At 37.0% G+C, this 23,814-nt stretch overlaps 1 protein-coding gene across 1 annotated transcript; it reads left to right on the top strand.

The window, feature by feature from the left end:
• Nucleotides 1-733: 733 nt before the first annotated feature.
• Nucleotides 734-23,751, top strand: LOC127557642 (vomeronasal type-2 receptor 26-like). Its single transcript, XM_051990953.1, has 8 exons — nt 734-990; nt 2,868-3,159; nt 3,709-4,512; nt 6,573-6,713; nt 8,877-9,000; nt 11,061-11,953; nt 13,421-13,645; nt 23,704-23,751. The coding sequence occupies exons 1-8, from the start codon at nt 734-736 to the stop codon at nt 23,749-23,751; spliced, it is 2,784 nt and encodes a 927-aa protein (XP_051846913.1).
• Nucleotides 23,752-23,814: the final 63 nt, after the last annotated feature.

The following is a 23,814-nucleotide window of genomic DNA, read 5'->3' as shown; positions in this document are numbered from 1 at the left end:
TAGGCAGGTATTGACTTGAGGCACTGAACATGAAGGGACTATTGGAATAAAAGATGACTTTTTCTATAGCAGATCTTGGTAGATCTCACCCTCCTGTGAACAAATGAAGAAGATATGAGCTAACAAGTGCCAAAAACAAATTTCTATGTACTGCTGAAAGAACTAGTGAAAAAATACTTAATCAAGACATGTTAGAGAACATTATTTGGAGAATAACCCCAGGCTTCAAGGCTTCCTGATCTAAGGCTATGGGAGAAAGAAGCTGAAATCACCTAAACCTTGGTCACTCAGTCAGAACCATTTTCTGACCTTGTCATCTGTCATGGATACTACTCTGGTGCACCAGAGTGGTTACCCAGGTTGCTACAAAGGCTCTGACACATTATTAAATTCCCTTGTTTCTAGAGGTATTACTGAATCTCCTTCCCACTTGACCAATTGTCAGTGCTCAGAAAAAAGTTGGGAAAGAGGAATGAGAAAAACACATTTTTCACTCAGACACAGAGACACAGGTGCAGAGTTGCAAGCAGCAATGGTCCCAAGAGTCCATCATGGACTGTTTCCTCTCCTGGGTGGAAGAAATGCAAATGCAGGCTCCTAACCACATAAACCAGCAAGGACATTTCAATGATCCTTTAACTAGAGCTAATCGCCATAAATACTCCCTGGTCTGACCAGCAATGTCTCTGTCTTAAATATGAATCAGAGCCATGTTACATTCTTTATCAAAACTATGAGAGTCAGAGCAAAGCTTGAACAGTTACTCAAGGAAAAAAACTGTTCTGCAGGAACATTTTCTCTTCCCAAGACATCCGAAGCTGCTACAGATGCTGCTGCCCTGCTTCCTCCACAGCACATCACAAACTTTGCTAAAAAGCAGGTGCACCTTGGCTGGGAGTTGGAGAGCAGTCTCCCACATATTCTTCAGGCTTTTCTTTTGCCTGCTTTTGCAGCTGCCATTGTCTATGGGCAGGGAGCAAGCGACTCCATGTTACCTAGAAAGGTCTTTCAGCCCCACATACTTTAGAGATGGGGATCTTGTTGTTGGAGGATTTTTTCCTTTACTTTTATCTAATGTGCATGAACTTAGATATTGGAAAGTGTTTTGGTTTCATCCTCGATATGATAATAAAAACTATAAGTAAGTATTTATTCTGTGTTTTTAAGTAACTTTTTCAATCATCAAGTATTTTTGCTCCACTTCCTATTGAGAAAAAAAAAATCACTGTAATAATTAAGCATAATCAAAAAAAAATTCCCAGAATGGCCAAATCTCAAATGAATGTGTTATTTTATACATCAATCCATCAGCTTTCTATAATGATATCAGTACCATCTCTGTAACTAATTCTTTGCAGTCATTGTGGATTATTGCATTGCTGAAAGTTCTTAAGTATTCTGAAGATGTTTATTTTTACCTTATTGCTCTTAAAGTATAAATTGTTCTTCTTGTTTTTCTATCTTCATACTACATCTGTTCCTACAAATTGTGATATTACTATGAAATTATATTGCTTCATTTTCAGCAGAACAATGGTTTTAAATTAGATCTACATATCACAATTTACATAAGCCGTTCCATAATGAAAAGGCAGCTCTTTTTGTCCAGATCACTGCCATTCTGCAAAGAAATGCATTTATTTTTTATTTGTGCCGCTTACTCTCTTTATTTTCAACATCTTTGAAGAGCACATTATACAGAAGATATCTATAAATCAAGGACTTTTTGGACACAAATAGAAATTGCTTTCCAGAATGCTCAAATAATTAATAGTTCCATTAAAAATACAATAATGTGACAGTTATCTTACATTCTCTTGCACATTTCACTATTTCTCTCTTTTTTGGCAATTATGCCAATCTGATGGGTGAGAGGTTAAAATTCAGAATTGTTTTTCTTTTTATTATCATATTTTCTTGCCATTTTGAACATTTTTTCATAAGCCTAAAAAATACCTTGAATTTCTTATTTCAATAATTTTCTATTTAAATTCTTTGATAATTTATCACATAGATAATGGCACTAGTTTTTAAAAACATGAAACAATTTTATAATTTGTAAATTGAAACTTTTTTAAAAGAAGCATAATAAAAACAATTTTCCAGCTAACTTTTTGGCTTCTGATCTTAGTTTCGTTGAATTTGTGGGGGGCAAAAAAAAGATTTATTTAAAATTTTTAATAACCCCAAATTTCTGTATAACATTTTCTACATGACTTCTTTGGTCATGGATTCTTTTCAGTGCTCAAAAATAATTTCTTCCTAAGGCCCATAATATTTTATACCTTATATATATGTATAAAATACCTTAATTATGTATCAATTTGAAGATAACATTAAGATATTAATATCAATTAATAATAATAATTAATAAAATCACATAAATGACCTATTTCTATCACGGATGTGCAGTTTTATCAATATAACTTGCCTTATTTTTTTCATTTTTTTATTGCTCTGCTTTTTGAAAATTTATCTAAATTTTTCTCATTTATCTAAATGATATAGCAGTTCTTAAGAGGAACTGCTTATGATGTTGAGGAGCTTGTATACTCCTGCTGTGGCAGTTTAAATGTGGTGATAATTCTGAATGGAAGGAGGAGGAAATCTCTGCTATAGCTCCTGATGCCCTCAGGCCCAGATAGAACAAAGCTGGTAAAATCCTAGGTAATTGAAATATTGCTAATATAGTCTGAAATATTCAGAATTTCATAATACCATTACAAAGAAAATAAAAAGGTAGGCAGACCAAAAAATGGACCTTCACATGACCAAGGAAATACTTCTTTAGAAAATTTCCAATTCCTCTTTAAGTTTGGTAGAACCATACAGATTCCTTGTCCCTGATAATCTTCCTCTTATTTCAGGTGGCTGCTCAGAAACTATTACCAAGTTCTGGCTTTTATGTTTGCCATAGAAGAAATCAACAGGAACCCCAATATGTTACCCAATATTTCTCTGGGATTCCACATCTACAATGCTTATCACAATGATGAGAGGACCTTGGAGAGTTCCCTCATGTGGCTGTCAGGCCAGGGACAGACCATTCCAAATTACAGCTGTGAGAGGCAGAGAAAGTCTGTGGTGGTCATTGGAGGAGCCACTTCTGAATTGACTTACTGCATGGGAACTCTGCTGGAGCTCTATAAGCTCCCACAGGTAGGAAATCAGAGGTTTCCTTTAGCTTATGCTGGTTGGAGGGCAGAGGCGGGCCTTTGAGGGTCTGCCAATTGAAATACAAATGTCAAATACTTTTGGGGAATTCTTGTGTCTAATTTTCCTTTCTATTGATTTTCAGAGATGAAAAAGGTAATACAGAGTTTGAGGACATCAGATTTATTAGCTTCATCACGTAGGATGTAGCACATTTTGACTAAGAGACTTCAAAAAATCATGAAATTGAAACCTTAAAATATTTATTAATTATCTAATATCTACAAGTCCTGAAATTCAATCATAGACATACACAACAGTAAAAATACAGAACATGCTTATACCTGTTTCAGCTAGGACAGATTTGATGAAGGACATGATCCTTGAGTAGAGTTCTGTATGATCAGAAATATCTTAACAGGCAGAGATGAAGAATGAGTCGATTTTAGATAGAGGCAGATGAGGAGATTAGGTTCACACAGGGTAGGGTGGGAAAAGCTTTTGTACAGGTAACTCATTAAAATTGAAAAATTGTCATGTTTGGTTCCTTTACAGATCAGCTATGGTCTCTTTGATCCACTCATAAGTGACCCACTTCAGTTTCCTTCTGTTTATCAGATGGCCCCCAGTGACACCTCTCTTCCTCTTGGCATGGTCAGGTTAATGCTGCATTTCAAATGGAACTGGGTGGGCCTTGTTGCCTCAGATGATTCAAGAGGTGAGAAATTCCTGAGAGACCTTCAAGAAGAAATGGCCAGAAATGATGTCTGTGTGGCCTTTATAAAAAAGATCACCACTAATAAGTCATTAGAAAAAAATTCATATCAATATTTTGTATTCAGCATAGGTTTTTCTGCAGCAAATGTGATTGTCATTTATGGAGATACAAATTCACTTCTGAGCCTGGTGTTTATGGAAAACCCTGATGTCCTTGTAAGAAAAGTGTGGATCACTACCAGTCACTGGGATATTGCCAAAAAACCTGGTTATATCTATTTTGATAATTTCCATGGGGCTCTGATATTTTCAGATCAGACAAATAAGATTCCTGGGTTCAAAGATTTTCTGAAAACTGTTAACCCTGCCAGACACCCAGAGGATATTTTCCTTAAGAACTTTTGGAACTCAGCTTTTGGATGTCCCCATATACATGGGAAGAAAGATGAGGAGGTCTGTTCCCCAAATGCATCTTTAGACACCCTGAGTTTGAGCTCTTTAGAAAACATTATGTCTGATCAGAGTTACACTGTCTACACTGCTGTATATGCCGTGGCCTGGGCCCTTCATGAGATGTTCTTAATGAGATCAGAAATGGAATTCAACATAGATGGAGACAACAGGGTTGTTCCCCCCCAAAAGGTAAGGTCCCCCTCTTCATAACAATGACACCCAAATCTCTGATTCTCGACTTGCAATATTCAGAAAAGAGATAATGGATTCCTAACTCAGCTCAGCTTTTTTCAGTGAGGTAGCTCTGTACAAGAGACTCAGGATGTTTTAACTCATTTCTACTTATTTCAGAATTAGGATCGCCTCTGAGGAATGTAGCTCTTTTCAATAATGAAGTAATACAGATCAATTCCAATAGACTTGTGATGGAGAGAGCCATATCCATTCAGAGAGATACCTACGGGGACTGAATGTGGATCACAACATAGCATTTTCCTCTTTTTGTTGTTGTTTACTTGCTTTTGTTTTCTCTCATTTTTTTTCTTTTTCATCTGATTTTTTTTGTTGTTGTTCAGCGTGATGTGTGGAAATGTGTATAGAATGGCATATGCTTAACATATTTTGGATTACTTGCTATGTTGGGGAGAGAAACAGGGGGCAAAGGAGGAAAAAAATTTTATTACAAGGTTTTACAAGGGTGAATGTTGAAAACTAATTTTTTTGTATTATTAAAAATAAAAAGCTATTATTAAAAAAAAAGAATTAGGATAAGTTCAGATCCCTGTGACAGGATGCAGGAGTGAGAATCGAGATTAACTGAGGGTCTTTGAAAAAGAAGATGTAAGGGAAGGGAAGGAGCATCAACACTACAGATGCCATGTTTCCACCAGGGGATGAGAAGTCAGAACCAAGCATCTATGTTACACTGGTAGTTTTAGCCATTCTGTGACAGCATAGTACAATGGAGAGAACTCTTGTAGTCAGACAAGTTCGATTAAATCCTGCACCTGAAAATTATTCCTCAGATGTCATTGAATAAGAGAATTTATTTTCCTATGAAATAAAGCTGAATGAAATAGCCTCTGAGGTCCTTTCCACCTTTCCAGCTAACATTTTTTTTCCTTTTTTTTTTTCAAGGAAATGAAAGTTAATGGCTTGCTCAGGGTCATACTCAACTGTCTGAGGCTGATTTAAACAATCCAGTCTCTATTTGAAAAAATAAAATACAAACTACAAAAGCATCTTAACATGTTCCTCTGAAAACCCAATATTATAATATGCTCGTGGTGAGGAACCATAAATGAATTCTTATATCTTCTAGCAGAAAATAGCCTCAACTTGGAATTAAAGTGTTGTAAAGTGTGATTCCAGCTTTCCAATCTAACTTCACAGTATATCTCTTTAACATTTTATGTTTCAACAAAACTGCCCAAATGGATGTACTCTGAATTAGGATCATAAGGTGCAACTCCATAATTTTACAGAGGCACTTACGCCTAAAACAAATTGCTACCTCACTTCTGCTTCACAGCATCTTTAGTTTGTATAGGTTCAGATTCTGCGCTCTCACTTAAAAATCCTTTCTCAATTCTCTTTTCATATCAGATAATATGGGTAAAAAAATAGATATGGAAAATATATTGTATATAAAGAATCCTACGGAAATACTTATTCTTTCCCTTCAAATTTGGTAGTATTTTCTTCTTCATGAAATAGTACTGTGTTTATTTTTCTGATTCAATGATCTATTGTCCAGAGGAATGTAAGCTCCTTGAGGGTAAGAAGTTATCATTTTTATTTTATATTTTAAGGAACCAGCTGAGTGCTTTGAATTAATAAATCATTATAGAGGCTTTTAGGATTCTATTGGAAGCAGCCTAATTAATTATAGGGGTGAACTCTGTACCATCCTACTTAGTCTAAACAATATTAGATGCTCTCTTTCTGTACCTTCGTACCCAAACCCACTCTCCTCAAAGAGAGAAAAGGCCTTTCTGGATTTTTCAACAAGTTGAAAAATTCTTACTTCCAGCTGGAGATTTGGCCTAGTCTTCCAGCCTGAAGAGAATAGTTGGGTTTCTGGTTCTGTTAACCAATTTCTTAGCAATCCATCCTAATTCTGTGACAAATGAAAAATCTTAGAATTATACTCACTGCAAGTAATTAAAGAAAATAAACAGCAGAGGAACTAGAAAACATCCTTGAGAGAATCTAGTGGTGAACTTTCAATTAATTTTCTCTCCTTTCAGCTCCATTCCTTTCTGAAGAACCTTCAGTTTAACAATAGTGCTGGGAAGCTGGTGGTCCTGGATAAGAAGAGGAACTCTGTGGCAAACTATGATATTCTCAACTATGTGACCTTTAGCAATGATACCGAAGTCCTGATAAAAGTGGGAAAGTTCATACCTCAAGCTCCACTTGGCCAAGATTTATTCATCCAAGAGCATGCCATTACATGGTCCACAAGGAATAAAAAAGTAAAAAATGATCAAAATGTTGGTTTTATAAAATCTGTACACATAAGAAAATAGCCCATCAGAATAGTCAGTAGCATATTTTCCATCCTGGCACATATTCCACAAAATCTGCTTGAAGGATACAGCTTAGAAATAGTTTTTTGGGACTGTATAACAAATTACAATCATTAGCATTTTTCCCTCCCAAGATTTCTAAATCTTGTAATGAACAAACTACCACTCTGACTGTGGTTCTTGTCCAGTCACTCAGTCTTTACTAACTATTTGTGACCCTGTGGAATGTAGATCATCAAGCCCTTCTATCTTCCCCTCCCTCTCAAGTTATAGCAATTCTAGAATTTTTTTTCCATGACATTATTTATCCATCTCATCCTCTGCAATCGTTTTCTCCTTTTGACTTAATCTATCATGACGTTAGGGATTTTTCTGAATCTCTCAGTATGTAGCTTCACCTTCATTACTTGAAATTCCAAGTAAATAACTGCAATTAAAATTTTAAGTATTGAACAATTTGATCTTTTTGCTGACCCAAAGTCTTTCAAAAATTTTCTCTAGCATCATGATTCAAAAATGATTTTCCATAGTGCTGTTTTCTTAAAATTTCCACTCACAAAGTCATACACTGTTCCTGGGAAAAAATACAACCATATGTATACAGACTTTTGCTCAGAAGGTAATATTTCTACTTTTTAGTATTCTATCTAGATTGTCCTTTCTAAGCAGGAAGTCTCTTTTAATGTCATCATAGTGGTCACCATCTGTAGCAATTTTTGAACCAAAGCACATAAAATGTTTTGCTGTTTTTCTATTTTTGTCCCCATACTTGAAACAAAATGATGGAACTAGTGATAAAGATCTTCAATTTTTACTTAGTTGTTCGATTGATTTTGTTGAGCTTCAAAACAGTTTTCACACTATAATCAAGAGGCTTCTTCATTCTTCTTCTCTTTGCATCATCAGAAAGGTATTGTCAAAATAACTGAGATGTTTGAAATTTCTCCTGAAAAACTTGATCCAGCTTTTGTTTCATCCAGTCAGGAATTTTTCATAATTTATTCTACATATAATTTAATTAAATAAAGAGAAAGTATATAAGATGATTGTAATCTTTTTCCAATGTGAAAGCAATTAGTTTTTGCATGTTTAGTTGTATCTTTTATTTCTTGGTCCACATTCATGTTTCTTGGCTATAGTAGGATGATTTTGTGCTCCAATCTGTTTGAGGACTTCCCACATATATTATTAGTTGTACATGGTAAATGTAAATGAGGTAGATACGCTATGGTTGATTTTCCTGGGACTTTCTTCCATTATCCATACTCCATGAATCTTGGCAATTTGATCTCTAGTCCCTCTTTCTCTTTTGAAAACTAGTCTTTTTTTTAATATATAATTCTGCACTTGCTGTTGCAACCTTACTTTTAAGATCTTAAATATATCTTTGCCAACACATGAATAAATGCAATTGCTCAGTGACTTGAATTGTCTTGGAATTGTCCATCTTGAGAACTGACATGTAAACTGACCTTTTCAATCCTATGCCCACTATTGTGTTTTTCAAATTGGCTGTCCTACAATGTCCAGCTTTTGAAGAGCCACATCTTTCAGAATTTTAAATACCTTGACTAGAATTGTATGAGTTTCCCTAGCCTTATCATTAGTAATGTTTACTAAAGCAATGATGATTTCATTCTCCAGAATACTTAGTTCTTGAGAGTAGCCACAACATCATGGTTATTGGTAATGTTAATACCTTACTTATATAGTTCCATTGTGTTCTGCTTCTATTAAATACCAAACATTTTGTCATATTTGCATGAAACTTTCCCTTAGTAGCTCCAATTTTCTTTATGAAATCATTTATCTTTCCCATTCTGTTCTCTTTTATTTCTTCCCATTGCTTCTTTATGAAAACCTCACCCAGGTTGTTTTGACGCTAATAGAATCCTTTCATCAACAGTTGAGAAGAAATATAACTCCTAAAAGCTTTAATTATGTGGGTCCCTTTTGCAAGGAAATTGATTTAAACTTTGTCAGAATGATTGCTCAAAAGCCTTTGGAATATTACCCCTGCAGCCTCCTCAGTCCAGATGCAATAAAGTCTGTGGTCCTGGATTCCAGAAGAAAGCCCAGCAGGGAAGTCCTGTCTGCTGTTTTAATTGTGACCCCTGCCCAGACAGACACATTTCCAACCACACAGGTAAGTCTTTGAGGACATGTTTATCTTTGGCAAACATGGACCTAGGGCAACAACTGAAGCTGGATGGGTATTCCACTTACTGTAAGGCACAGGAAACATATTAATATTGGAATATGGTATCCAGGGACCAAAGAAAGCCTAGAAAAAAGTCAGAATGATCAGGAATATTGAAGGTCCAAAGTGATCAACATTAGAGAGATATGAGGGGGTTGAGATCCACAAAGTAGGAATTTCTTGCCAAGTTTCTCTGTACTTCAATTGCTCAGAGATAGATTGAAGGAAAGAGCACCTATGTACACAGATTTCTTATAACTATATAGGAATTAAGAGATTAAAGTGTGTCTTTTCCATCAAGACAGCAGTAACAAAAAAGAAATGCTCTCATACTAATTTAAGAGAAGAGAAAGATGAAGTTACCAAAACAATAACATGGTTATTGAAGAGGGCTGGGACTCCAGTGAGGGTACTGAGTTGAAATTCGGTGAAATTTTCAATTTATCTCATGTTTCCCCTGGATGTACAATGATTACCAAGAAGGCATCAATGTACCCATCCCAAATACTTCTGTCTCAGAAAACTACCTGCCTTGCTAGGAGACAACGATCTGTTTGAAGCCCAGATCTAAACATCCTCAACACAGAACTATAATTTTGGGGGAGATGCAGGTTAAGATACTTTAACCTGACAAAGCTGTGCACATAGGCAGAAATTTGGGGAATTACTTCTGACAAAGAGAAAAGGATAATAAGGGATAAAATTAACATAGCCAGACCTAGAACAATGTCCATAAGAACAAGATCTTTGTGAAGGAAGATCTTGCAGTAGAGATTGATCTGAAGAATCTTCACAATTCCCAGCTTGCTTTGGGGTTTGTCTTGTAGCACAAAACAGAGCAAGTTTGGTTCCTCTTCCAGGTACCTTAGGTTTCTATACATCACACCAGCTGTCAGTTCCCTTCAGAAGTTTCACATCTCCACATTAAACATGTTCAATTTCTTTGATTCCTATCTTTTCATTCATAATTGATGTCTAAACAACTTAAGGGTCATCTAAAGAAAGCCCCAAAGACTTTATGTCAACAAATAGATGTGTAGAAATAGATCATAAATATGCTAAGCATCAACAAGAAAGACACACAATCAAGATCTTTAACAGGTGTAGGGGGAAATCTCTCCACATGTTGCAGAAGAAGTCTGGAAGAACTGATGAGTTAGAACAACAGTATCATTTTATTGTAAAAAGAAACCACAAACTTGCAAGAAACCACAAAAAAGAAAATTACCAGCTCTCTAACAGAGAAACTTTACAAAGATTATTGTCCAAGAGCAAGAAATGAAGTCAGCAACAAATTGATTACCATAGTTTGTCACATGGAGTTGATACATTTATAATTCTTGTTGTTGATACTAAGAATAATATGTTGTGTTTAAAAGATACTCTGTGAATGTTATTTATATAAGAGCTACCATGTGTCTAGTGGCCACCTAGTAAATGAAGTAGAGAAGGAAGCACTGGGTCTGCAGTAGGGAAAGCATCTACTTGAATTCAAATTTGGCTTCCACACCTACTAGCTTTGTGACTAAGGGCAACTCACATAATCTTGTTTACCTCAGCTTCCTCATCTGGAAAAAAATAGGCTGGAAGAACAAATGTCAAGTACCACTATTATCTTTGCCAAGAAAAGCTCACATGTGTTCACAACAATCAGTTACAACTCACAATTACTCCAATTTATTTACTACTTTTAGATTTGCCAAACCCTTTCCATTTGTGTGAAGTAGGCACAATTATTATATCCCCGTTTTACTAACTATGATATAGAAGTACAAATTAGGTAATTGAGTACAAATTGGGTAATTGATTAACCCATAATCACAAGGCAATATGAGGCAGAATTTAAACTCAGGTCTTCCAAGTCTTTTGTTCTATCCACTTATACCAGATCTGATCCTCATGGAACCAGATGGAACCATTTGTATTATTTCCATAAATATTGTTGGCCCACTGAAAGGGAAGTTTTCCTGTGTTTGAAATATTGAAACTTGGTTTGTTCTCTTCAGATGCAGATCAGTGTGTGAAATGCCCTGAAGATCAATATCCCAATCAGGAGAGGAATCAGTGCCTCCCCAAAGTGGTGACCTTCCTGGCCTATGAAGAGCCCTTGGGGATGGCTTTGGCTTCTATAGCTGCTTGCTTGTCTCTCCTCACAGCTCTGGTTCTCTGGGTCTTTGTGAGATACAAAAACACCCCCATAGTCAGAGCCAATAACCGGGATCTCAGCTACATCCTCCTCATCTCCCTTTTTTTCTGCTTCCTCTGCTCTCTGCTCTTCATTGGTCGCCCAAGTGCTGCCAATTGCCTTCTCCGACAAACAACCTTTGGAGTCATGTTCACAGTGGCCGTCTCCTCTGTCTTGGCCAAAACGATCACTGTGCTTCTGGCCTTCAGAGCCACCAGACCAGGCAGCAGGAGCAGGAAATGGATGGGATCCAGAGCCCCCATTTCTGTTGTTCTCTTTTGCACCTTGATTCAGTTTCTGCTCTGTGGAGTCTGGCTGCTGCTCTCTCCCCCATTCCCAGAGGCAGACACACACTCTGACCATGAGCACATTATCTTGGGGTGTAATGAAGGCTCCCTCATTGCCTTCTATTTTGTCCTGAGCTACATGGGAGTCTTGGCCCTGATGAGCTTCACCGTGGCCTTTTTTGTCAGAAATCTGCCTGACACGTTCAACGAAGCCAAGTTCATCACCTTCAGCATGTTGGTGTTCTGCAGTGTCTGGATCACCTTCCTCCCCACCTATCAGAGCACCAAGGGGAAGATGATGGCAGCTGTGGAGATCTTCTCCATCTTAAGCTCCAGTACTGGCTTGCTAGCCTGCATCTTTATCCCCAAATGCTATGTGATCCTTCTGCAGCCCCACAGGAATACCAAGAAATCTTTAAAAAATAATGTCAATGCAAATTACCCTGGCATGGGTTCTGTCAATAAAAAGTTGTAATTATTTTTAAAAAAAGTCAATGCTTGAGTGCAGAATTATTCTGAAATGTTCTGCAGAATTAATAACATGAAATTTTAAACAACCAACACAAATTGCTCTTGCTTCTAAGTGTCCTAATGAAACCCCAATGACTTCTACATTACTGAACAAGAGCTTCTTGCCTATTCCCCACTGTTTCAAAACCACTTTCATTTGGTCTTCAACTTCATGGATCTGATAATGGTATCTTTCAGAGAAGGAGTATCAATACTACAGGTGCCATGCCTCCACCAGAGGCTGAGCAAGAACAGGGCATCTTTCCTTACCCTGACAGTTACTTTTCTGCAGCACAGTACAATGGAGAGAGTTCCTGTTCTTGTCAGACAACCTGAATTTAAATCCTGCCTCTGAAACTTGTTCCCCAGGTGCCACTTAAAAAGTTACTTGATTTTTCTAGGCTTCATTTCTAAATTAATAAAATTTAGGGAAATAGAACCTTTCAGACTTTAGAACTAACTTTTTTTTTCTAGCAAGGGTCAAGTGTCTGAAGTGAATTTGAATTCAGATCTTCCAGACTCCAATCCAGAATTCTAGCCAATGAACCACATAGTGAGCCTTTCAATGTAAATTTTAACATGGGACGTTCAATCTCAAAACAAAGATTTACATACTGGCTTTTCTACGATAAGTCTTCCCTCAGAACAGGGATTGCTCTAATTTTGTAGTTAGTCTCCAGCAATATCATCATACCTTGATTACTTGGGAAGTATATAACAGATGCTTCTTGTATGAAAATACTTGTCCTCTTACATTCTTATTTCCCCTATCTTCAGGTCATCATTTATGGAGCTGCGAGTCAATCAACAAATAGACATTTAGAATGGTTCTGCTAAGTGAAAAGTAATACAATAGGTGAAGGAGATAAAAAGACAAAGATGAAAAAATCATCCTTGATCTCAAGAACTTTACAATGGAAGATTCAACACAAATAAATGTGTGTGTATATATATATTTCTCTAAAGATACATATAATTATATATGTACACCTGTGAATTTTTTACAAAGTTAATAAAAACATTTTATGTATAATTTAAGTACATGGTATTTATGCATATGTACAAAATAGATATAAAATATATAAGAAAAATTATACATACCTGTAAATCTAAGATCATTAGGGAAGGAAGGCAAATATCAATAAAAGATATTTCTTCTCCTGACCTAATATGATGATGTATTCTTGGTTGGCAATCATAAACAATTCCTTATAACCTCTAATATATATTTCCCAGATTATAATTAAAAATCCTTCACTTTGCAATTCTACCTTTCCAAGATAATTTCATATTATCTCTAATAACTTATTATATGTTTCTGCAAAACTGCCCAACTGGATCTACTCAAAATAATTTTCTTCTAACTAATTTTCTTCATTTTCAGCTCCATTCCTTTCTTAAGAAAATTCTCTTCAACAATAGTGCTGGGAACCAGGTGGTCTTGGATAAGAAGAACTCTCTGGCAAACTATGATATGCTCAACTATGTGACCTTTGGTAATGATACCGAAATCCTGGTGAAAGTGGGAGAGCTTATTTTTCAGGCTCCACTAAGCCAAGATTTCATCATGCAGGAAAAGGCCATAGTGTGGCACAAAGGGAAAGGAAAGGTGAAGAATGACTAAAATGTTTATTTTATGAAATATGTAAATGTAATATAGCCAACCAAGACAGTCATCAGTATTTTAATATTTATCTCATATTATATCACTCATTTATAAATATACTAACTCCCTTCTGAGAGCTGAATTCTTTTCCTAGGAGAGGCAATGACACAATTAAAAGACAAAATTCACAGTCAACAAAGGAAATTTGACAAAAACATAAATTTTAGTATTATGGAATGGGACAAACTATGTGATCAAGTTAGTAAAAATAGTTTAGTCACTTATAGGTTTTATGGTGATGAGGCAAGCAATTCAAGGAATGGTAAGTTTGTTTAAAAATTAGAAAATATATTTGGCTGAGGGAGAGACTGATGTTTTTTATTATAAAACACAAGCCCTTCTCTCTCATTCATTTACTCTTGTGTCTTTGCACAAAGAATTTGTTAAGGACTGGGTTCAATGTTTGGGGACATTCAAAGATACCATCAACATCCTTTCATACGGCTCCTTTTTCTTGGCCTTAAACACAAAAGTATAAGTTTAAATATAATTGTTCTGAACATGTGGTTAGAAAGCTTTCAAGTTTAAGCTATCGGCTCCTTGTCTAATTATATTTTTCATCACTGGGTCAGTCGTTGAAGCAAATTTACCTGCCTAGAAACATTTGGACAACCAAAGAGTATTTATATTTATACTCTCTATTAATAGGGAAGTAGAGCAACAAGGATGTAATGAGCTGAAGCTTGAGTTGATGCACTGACGTCCCAAGCATGTGAGACTAAATAGCAATTGGACAATATTAATATATGCTTGGAGAAAGAATGGCCCTGCCCACTCTCTGCAAGTTTTAATGTGTTGTATAGGAAATGACATAGAGACGACTTAGCTGGGTGGAGAGAAAGAGGCAGGAAGAAAGGGAGAGAGGCTGCTGGTCGGGTTTGTGTCACAATGGCTCTCACTTTCTATCGCCATCCCCCTTCACCTCCATAAAGAATAAAGATCGAGGATTTTCCCTTAACCTGAATTCCTGACTCTGGCTGATTTTAAAATATGGGTCATCACATTTGGCGCCCAATGTGGGAACCAAGGACCCTACTTTCACTGAAGAAGTCTCTGGTGACCAGAAACTTAGGTGAGTATTTTAATAGACAAACAGGGAACTTACTTTCTTAAGGACTAAACTAGTAACCTTTTTCTGGCTGAAATGAGACAGATGTTAGGAAAAGATTCTTCTCCATCCCCCCCCACCCCAAAGTGGCACTATAGAAAGCCTGCTTAAGCTGATAGAAGGACAAGGGCTACTTATAACTTGGGAACAAATAGCTAGACTTCTGGGTACATTAAAATGCACCTCCCCTTGGTTCTTAGAGGAAGAGCAAATCTCTCCAGATAATTGGACATTAATAGAGCAACAACTCTGTGCAGACTAAAATGAGAGAGATCCTCGTTCAATTTCCATTGAAGCATTTTATGTATACAATACAATACAGTTGGCCTTAAAAAATCCTATAAGTTATAGAAAAAAGAAAAGTTCTAGGAATAGCCAGATGAAGAAGCCTGAGAAAAAAAGAGGAAGAAAATGAACAGATTAATGACCATATCCTCACAGAGCATGAAGACTTAAGTGAGGCTCAAGGGTGTGAGGAGCAATTAATTGACTCTCCTCCATCAACTCCACCTTCCGGGATTTAGGGAGGGTTAGTGGGTGGAGGGGGAGTAGTGACAACACCAGCACCTCCCCCCCAGCATCCAACTGCTCCTATGAGCAGATTACAAAAGGCACTACTCAAAGCCAGGGCTGAAGGGAGAGATGTAACTGAGTTCCAACCTCACATTTTTCCTGTGATTCAACAGTTTAATTCTTCAGGTCAAGAAAGTAGAAAATACGCTCCTTTTGATATAGAAATCCTCAAAGACCTGAAAAAGGCTTGCACTCTTTATGGGGCTACATCAGCTTATGTTAAGATGTTATTACAGAATTTGGCTTTTGAAATCTTAACCCCTAAAGACTGGAAATCTATAGGAAGGAAATGCTTAGAACCTGGACAAAACTTGCTGAGGCTTTCTGAATATAGTGAGCTCTGTAGGATACAAGCCCAACAAAATAGTCAAAGTGGAGTTCATACTGCAATCACCTATGACCAACTAATGTCTATGCAGACGTTGCAATACAGATTAATTACTCCATAGCAGCATATGAGCAAATTGCTGCTAATGCTATCAAAGCGTGGACTTCTCTCCACAATGAAGATGACAAGGGTGAGGCCTTCACAAAAATAACACAAGGGCTAAATGAACCCTTTGCTGACTTTGTGGGATGTTTGCAGACAGCTATCACAAGAACTAATGGTGAAAATGCAGTAACAGACATTTTGATAAGGCAACTTGCTAAGGAAAATGCTAATGAGATTTGCAGAAGAATTATTCTAGGACTGCGCAAAGATGCTCCTTTAGAGGAGATCATAAGATGCTGTGCCACAGTGGGCACAAATGCCTTTTATAGCCAGGCTATGATACAGACTTCCCAAGATCCCAACATGGGAAGACAGGATCCTTTTTGGCAAGGGACTTCCAGTGATACTCGTCAATGCTTTTAATGTGGTAAAGTAGGGCATCTGAAAGCTCAATGTTGGCATAGAGACAGAATGAGAAATCAGGGTGAGAGAACAAGACCCAAAACCCCATGTCCAAAATGCAACAGAGGCTTCCCTTGGGCCTCAGAATGTAGACTGACTCAGGTAAACGGGATGAGGGGCCCAGCCTCAGGGCCCAAGGCAAAAAATACTTGAGGCATGATGGCAGCTGATGCTATACCCAGAGAGTGCCTAAAAGTCCAGTACCCAGACATGACCAAGCAGCCAGGAAGCCATCTGATAGGAGAAAAGGATTATACAATCAATCAGCCAGGAAGCAATCTGATGGGAGAAAAAGATTACAATTGGGGAGAATAGAGTTATATGCAGCTGAGACAACTGAGATACCCCCTGGAGAGGTGAAATCGTTCCTCTCCAGCCTATGGATACCTTGCCTCCAGGCACAGTTGGCTTGACCATTTCACCACCTGAGAGTACAAAACAGTGTCCATTCACACACTGATGTGGGAAACTGGGGAATGTGTAGATAATATCCCAGTCACTAATATAGGTAGATAATGTGTGACTTATCACCCAGGAGAAGTAGTAGCATCAAGTTTACTGATAGAGACTCCAAATAAGCAACCTGGTGATAGTTACCCAGATTCTGACTCCAGGCCACAAAATCTAGGAATATACTGGACAGCAGCTGTAACAGCTGACTCACCTATGCTCACGATCTATATAAATGACCTACCATTGGAAGGATTGGTAGACACAGGTGCAGATAGTACAATCATTAGAAGTGCCAACTGGCCTAGTCACTGGCCAAAGATTAAAGCGGACGCCTACATGTCTGGCATAGGGGGATCAATAGCAGCTGAAGTTAGTGTTACCCCTATGAGATGGACTTTTGAAGGCAAAACAGGAATTTTTACTCCTTTTATAGTTGAAAAAATCCCCATTAATCTGTGGGGAAGAAACATTTTACAACAATTAGGGTTAAAAATGAGTACCTCGGTTTTTTAGGCAGGGCTGCTGTTGAAGGACTACCAACACTTTCACCTGTTCCTATCCAATGGAAAACTGATACACCAGTGTGGATAGAACAATGGCCCTTAGGTAGCGATAAAATTCAGGCCTTATTAGATATAGTACAGGAGCAACTTGACCAAGGACAAGTATAAGCTTCTCTAAGTTCTTGGAATTCCGCAGTATTTGTTGTAAGAAAGAAATCTGGAAAATGGAGGATGTTGACTGATTTAAGAAAGGTAAATGAACAGATGGAAACTATGGGAACTTTTCAGCCTGAACTTCCTTCTCCTACTCAATTGCCTAGAGAGTGGCCTCTTTGGGTCATAGACATTAAAGATTGTTTCTATTCTATCCCTCTGCATAAGGAGGGTATGAAAAGATTTGCTTTTTCAGTGCTCAGTGTTAACTTAGCTGAGCTTTATAAAAGATATGAATGGACAGTTTTGCCACAGCGAGTGACAAACAGCTCCACCATGTGCCAAATGTATGTTGCTGCTGCTCTTGCTCCAGTAAGAAAAGCATTTCCAAAAATAATGTGATTACATTACATGGATAATATATTGGGATGTACATCTGAGGAACAAATGTTAGAAGCATGTGTACAAATGGCCATAGAAACAATAAGGAACTACAAATTGTACATAGCTCCAGAAAAAAATCAAAGACATGCTCCTTTTCAATATTTAGAATATGAAGTATACCCCAAAGGTGCTCACAGTATAAAAACTGTCCTTAAGAACAGAGAAGCTAAACATCTTAAATGATTTTCAGAAATTGATAGGAGATATCCAATGGATGCGACCAGTGGTAGGCTTGACGACCTATCAATTGCAACCTCTATATGACATTTTAAGAGGAGACACTGCTTTAAATTTACCACGCCAACTTACAAAAGAAACTCAAGAGGCTTTGAGAGAAGTTGAACTGGCTTTATCCAATGTGATTGAAAGAGTCACTCAAAACCCCTTGGAAATATCAGTTTTTGCTACACAAGAGGCACCTACAGCAGTCCTTCATCAAGGAGACAATGTGATAGAGTGGGTGAACCTCCCGGCACAACCAGAACAAAGCCTTACTCCTTACCCAGTGCTTGTGGCTAGAATTTTGTTAAAGGCAATTAAGCAAGCAGTACAATTATCTGGGACAAGACCTGACAAGATATACACCTTTCATACTAATACACAAATTAATGTGTGCTGTGAGACCATCCCAGAGTGGCAAATTTTATTAGCCATGGCTCCAAATTTTACACACAGGTCTCCATTAAAGATAACCGGACTATTACATAATTGGCCATGGATTCTTGAAGAAAAAGTTTCTAAAGTTTCTCATAAAGGACCAACTATTTTTACAGATGCATCCAAACACAATATTTGCGCTGTATACTCTCGTGACTTAACTATAAGAGAGTAGTCAGAACTCCTTTTCAGTCCACTCAGCAGAATGAATTGTATGTGATCATTCTAGCTCTTACTTATTATCCAGAAGATATAAATATAATATCTGATTCAGCCTATTCAGTAGGTGTGGTACAAAGAATTGCCACAGCCTAATTACACTTTTTATGTCTTTTCCTTTTCTCTTTGTACAAAATTTTCCATCCCTTAATACTTTAATATCATCATATGAAACTCTACTTATAGTCACAACTCCTTTTTGCTATTCCCTTTGATCTGCTCCAGCAAATTATATCTATCGCTAACTCATCATTGATGGAGCTTTCAGCCAATCAACAAATAGGCATTTAGAATGGTTCTGCTAAATGAATAGTAATATGATAGGCAAAGGAAATAAAAACACAAAGATGAAAAAATAATCCTTGCTCTCAAAAACTTAACAATGAAGGAAGCAAATACATATGTATTTTCTATAGAAACATGTAATTATATAAGTACAAATTGTGAATATGTTTACAAAATAAATATGAAGGATTTATATATCATTTAAGTACATGATACTGATGTGTATGTACAAAATATATATAAAATATATAACAAACAATACACATACCATTAAATCTAAGATCATTAATAAAGGAAGAGAAATATCAACAAAATACATTTTTAAAGAATATCTGAACATGTTCTTTTCCTGATACAATATGATAATGTACTGTTGGATGGTAATGATAAACAGCTTCCTGTAACATCTAAAAGAAAATAAAAACTCCCTACTTTGTAATTAAAATCCTGATCCCTTTGATTCCATTTTTCCAAGAGGATTTCATACTATCTAGCTTAACACATTAATGTATATGTTTCAGCAAAACTACATACTTGGATGTACTCTGGAATTCCAATTAATTTTCTTCACTTTCAGTCCCATTTCTTTCTGAAGAACATCCACTTCAATAATAGTGCTGGGAACCAGTAGTCTCGCATAAGAAGTACTCTCTGGCAAACTATGATATTCTCACGTATGTGTCCTTTGGCAATGAACTGAAATCCTGGTGAAAGTGGGAGAGTTTATTCCTCAGACTCCACTGAGCCAAGATTTCTTCATCCAGGAGAAGGCTATAGTGTGGCACACAGGGAAAGGAAAGGTCAAGAGAAAATGTTGATATAGCCAATCAAGAAAGTCATCGGGATTTTAATATTTACATCATACCATGTCACATTTTTGTAAATATACTAACACCCTTCTGAGAGCTGGATACCTTTCAAATTTCAAAGGAAATTTGACAAAGCATAAATTTTAGTATTATGGAATAGGACAAAATATGTGATCAAATTAGTATAAACAGCTTAGTCACTTATGGGTTTCATTGTGATGATACAAGCAATTCAGAGAGTGTAAAGTTTACTTAAAAATTAGAACATGTATATGGCTGAGGGAGAGACTGATCTTTTTAAATATAAAACATAATCTCCTTCTCTCTTATTTATTTGTTTTTTTCCTGAGGCAATTGTGTTTAAGTGACTTGCCCAGACTCACACAGCTAGTGAAGTGTCTGAGGTTAGATTTGAACTCAGTTCCTCCTGACTTGAGGGCTGGTGCTCCATCTACCTTTCTTGCCTTCATTCATTTATTCTTCTGTCCATGCATAAAGAATTTGTTAAGGACTGGGTTCAATATTTGGGGATATACAAAGATACCATCAACAACCATCCCATGTGGCTGGTTTTCTTGGCCTTAAACACATAGTTATGAGCTCAAGTATAATTGCTCTGAACATGTGGTTAGAAAGTTTCAAGTTTAGACTTTCAGGTCCCTTGTCTAACTTTATTTTTCATCACTGGCCCCTTCAGGGTTGAAGTAAAATCCACATGCCTAGTAACATTTGGACAACCAAAAAGCATTTATATTGATACTCTCTGTTAATAGACAAGGAAGTAGAACACCTGGGAGATAGAGCTGATAATTTCTCAGGATTTCTCTCATGTTAGAGTTTTCCTTCCAAAAAGTGAAGAGCTAAAGATCCTCTTAACTTCTCCCTTTTCTGCCATAGTCTTGAATTTACTCTTAAGAGGGATGCTGGCATACTAGCTGCAGTCACTCCAGTTCGAGACCCTTACAATCTTGGAAACCTTTGGAAAAGATGACAGCTTTTAAGAGGGAAGAATAGCCAACTCTTATAATTCCGATGCACACACATGGAAGCTTTAATAGTTGTTATGATGTTAACATTTGTTATCCTGGGGAATTTCACTGGAGTATTTTTGTCAATATCTATAGTCTCCAAACCTCAAATAGATTCTTTAGTGATTTTGGAAGTGGCTCCATCCATCTTTTTTTTTTTTTTTAATATTTTTCAAACACATTTTACTAAAGAGTCTTTTAAAAAATCTCTGTGGATAATCAATTATAGAAATTAATATTTCCCTCCTCAGAAGTTTTTAAATTCCGTGGTGTTCTCTTCTTTTTTATAATACATATGATGGTTCTCTGTGAGCAGGTTTCTTGGGAAGGTTTTCTGGAGGCAGCCTTAGTTTCAGTTCAGATCAATAATCACTTCAAATACAGCCAGCTGATAAAATCCAAACGTTTATTTTCTCCTTCCAAAATAGCCCGGTTAGTTTTTCTTAGAGGCCTATCTTGCTGCTTGTTTCCAAGTGTTCTTGCGGCTTGTCCTTTGCCTCTGCCATCTTTGGCTTCTCTTTTTCCAAATATCTCCAGCCAGTACGAAGGTGAAAGTTGGAATGAATCTGACTCCAACCTCGAGAGTGGGCTTGTGGGCTTCTGTATCCCCCAGAGTGCTCCGTGTCTGTCCCAGAGTGCCTCTGTGTCTGTCCCAGAGTGCTCTTTGGCCCTAAGAGCTACTTGCTTATATGAACTCTCTAAAGGTGTGAACACAAGCGTTGTTTTTCTCAGTTCCACTTAGTAACTTGTTTCAAGTTCTGGCTCATAACATCTCCTTGTAAGATCACATCAATCATACTGAACCATGCTAAATTAGATAATTATTGTCTCTATCAACTCTAATGAGTTAACACTTTGTAAGGATTCCAACAAAATCCTATAGTGAAAAAACCACAACTCGAAGCTCTGTTCTCGTTTGTGCTCAGCTGCTTTTGCTTGACTGCTTTCCTCCTGTTTCCAATTGAAACAGACTTTTTTAGTGATCTTCAAAATTATCTTCTGCTGGTAATTTGTTGCACTCCCAATATGTGTGGGTTCTGCCTGTCCACAGCTAATTCAGAGTCTGGATTTGCTAATTAGTCTCAGGATTGTAGGAGAAGGTCAGCAAGAAATATGTGTTGTGTCCACTATCTTGGCTTCCCCATCTTCCACTGTAAAAAAAAAAAATACTTCTGCCTACAAGGAGCACAAAAGTCCTCATTGAAACTATGCTGTCACATGACTCCTGAGTTTAAATACTGTGAGCACATCCACAGCCTTATGAGAAGAGAATTTCCACTCAGTGCAGTTGTGAGATACATGAAATGACTGAGTGTGGCCTTCCTACCCCCTTGGCATGAAATTTCAAGCCTGATCATAGATCCAAGTATGTTTTTTTTCTTTCTTTGCTCAGAGTAGAATGAAAATTCCTTTGGTGTGGGAAATATTGGGATTTTCATTTTTGGATTCCCAGGCCTATACAATTTATTTCTAGCCATTAATTCTAATATAATTTTGGTGTTGTAACATCTTCTCTAAAGGAAAAAATCCACCTGTCATTACATTGAAAAGTTGATAGTAATAAATTTTTAGTTTACTGAATTGTCACAAATTCAAATTAGTCATTTAATTGTTTCACTGATCTTCAAAGTATGTAATTTTATAGTTTTTATATAACTGCAGTGATATTATATGGGCTTGTGTTTTAGGAACAGAATTAGAAAAGGATGCTTGCTTCAAAAATAGGCAGGCATTCAAAATGTTTGTGGCAGCCCCGTTTGTAATGGCTAGAAACTGGAAAATGAATGGATGCCCATCAATTGGAGAATGGTTGGGTAAATTGTGGTATATGAATGTTATGGAATATTACTGTTCTGTAAGAAATGACCAGCAGGATAAATACAGAGAGTCTTGGAGAGACCTACATGAACTGATGCTAAGTGAAAGGAACAGAACCAGGAGATGAATATATAGTTAAGTAACAATATAGTATGAGGATGTATTCTGGTGGAAGTGGATTTCTTCGACAAAGAGATCTAACTCACTTTCAATTGAGCAATGATGGACAGAAGCAGCTACACCCAAAGAAAGAACACTGGGAAATGAATGTAAACTGTTTGCATTTTTGTTTTTCTTCCCGGGTCATTTTTACCTTCTGAATCCAATTATTCCTGTACAACAAGAGAACTGTTTGGTTCTGCACACATATATTGTATCTAGGAAATACTGTGACATATTCAACATTTACAGATCTGCTTGCCATCTGAGGGAGGAAATGGAGGGAGGGAGGGGAAAAGTCGGAACAGAAATGAGTGCAAGGGACAATGTTGTAAAAAAATTACCCAGGCATGGGTTCTGTCAATAAAAAGTTATAATTTTTTTTAAATAGGCAGGCATTGATTTGAGGGACTAAACATGAAGAGACTACTGGAATAAAAGATGAGTTCTTCTATAACAGATCTTGGTAAAAATCATCCTCCTGTGAACAAATGGAGAGAGATATGAGACGATCAGTGCCCAAAAGAGTTTTCTCTGTGCTGCTGAAAGAACTAGTGAAAAAATACTTGGTCAAGACACGTCAGAGAACATTGGAGAATAACCCAGGCTGCAGAACTTCCTGGTTTAAGGATATGGAGGAAAGAAGCAGAAATCACCTAACGCTTATTCACTCAGTCAGGACCACTTTCTGACCTTGTCACCTGTCATGGACATTACTCTCATGCATCAGAGCAGTTACCCAGGTTCCTACAAGTCTCTGACACGTTATTAAAGTCCCTTGCTTCTGGAAGTATTATTAGCTCTCCTACCCACTTGATACCAATTGTCAGTGCTCAGAACAGAGTTGGGAAAGAGGAATGAGAAAAACACATTTTTCACTCAAACACAGGGACACAGGTGCAGAGTTGCAAGCAGCAATGGTCCCAAGAGTCCATCATGAACTAAGTTTCCTCTCCTGGGTAGAAAGATGCACACATAGGATCCTAACCACATAGACCAGTAAGGACA

The sequence above is a fragment of the Antechinus flavipes genome, chromosome 3, assembly GCF_016432865.1.
Source record: "Antechinus flavipes isolate AdamAnt ecotype Samford, QLD, Australia chromosome 3, AdamAnt_v2, whole genome shotgun sequence".
Classification (NCBI taxonomy): Eukaryota; Metazoa; Chordata; class Mammalia; order Dasyuromorphia; family Dasyuridae; genus Antechinus; species Antechinus flavipes.
Note: the sequence above shows the minus strand (reverse complement) of the source record. Positions and strands in the feature narration are given on the sequence as shown.

Bases quoted from the DNA above. Each gene is read 5' to 3' on its own strand.
- LOC127557642 (XM_051990953.1), top strand. From the start codon at position 734: ATGAGAGTCAGAGCAAAGCTTGAACAGTTACTCAAGGAAAAAAACTGT. The intron at 4,513-6,572 runs GTAAGGTCCCCC...CTCTCCTTTCAG, and splicing joins GGGTTGTTCCCCCCCAAAAG to CTCCATTCCTTTCTGAAGAA. The intron at 11,954-13,420 runs GTCAATGCAAAT...CTTCATTTTCAG, and splicing joins AGAAATCTTTAAAAAATAAT to CTCCATTCCTTTCTTAAGAA.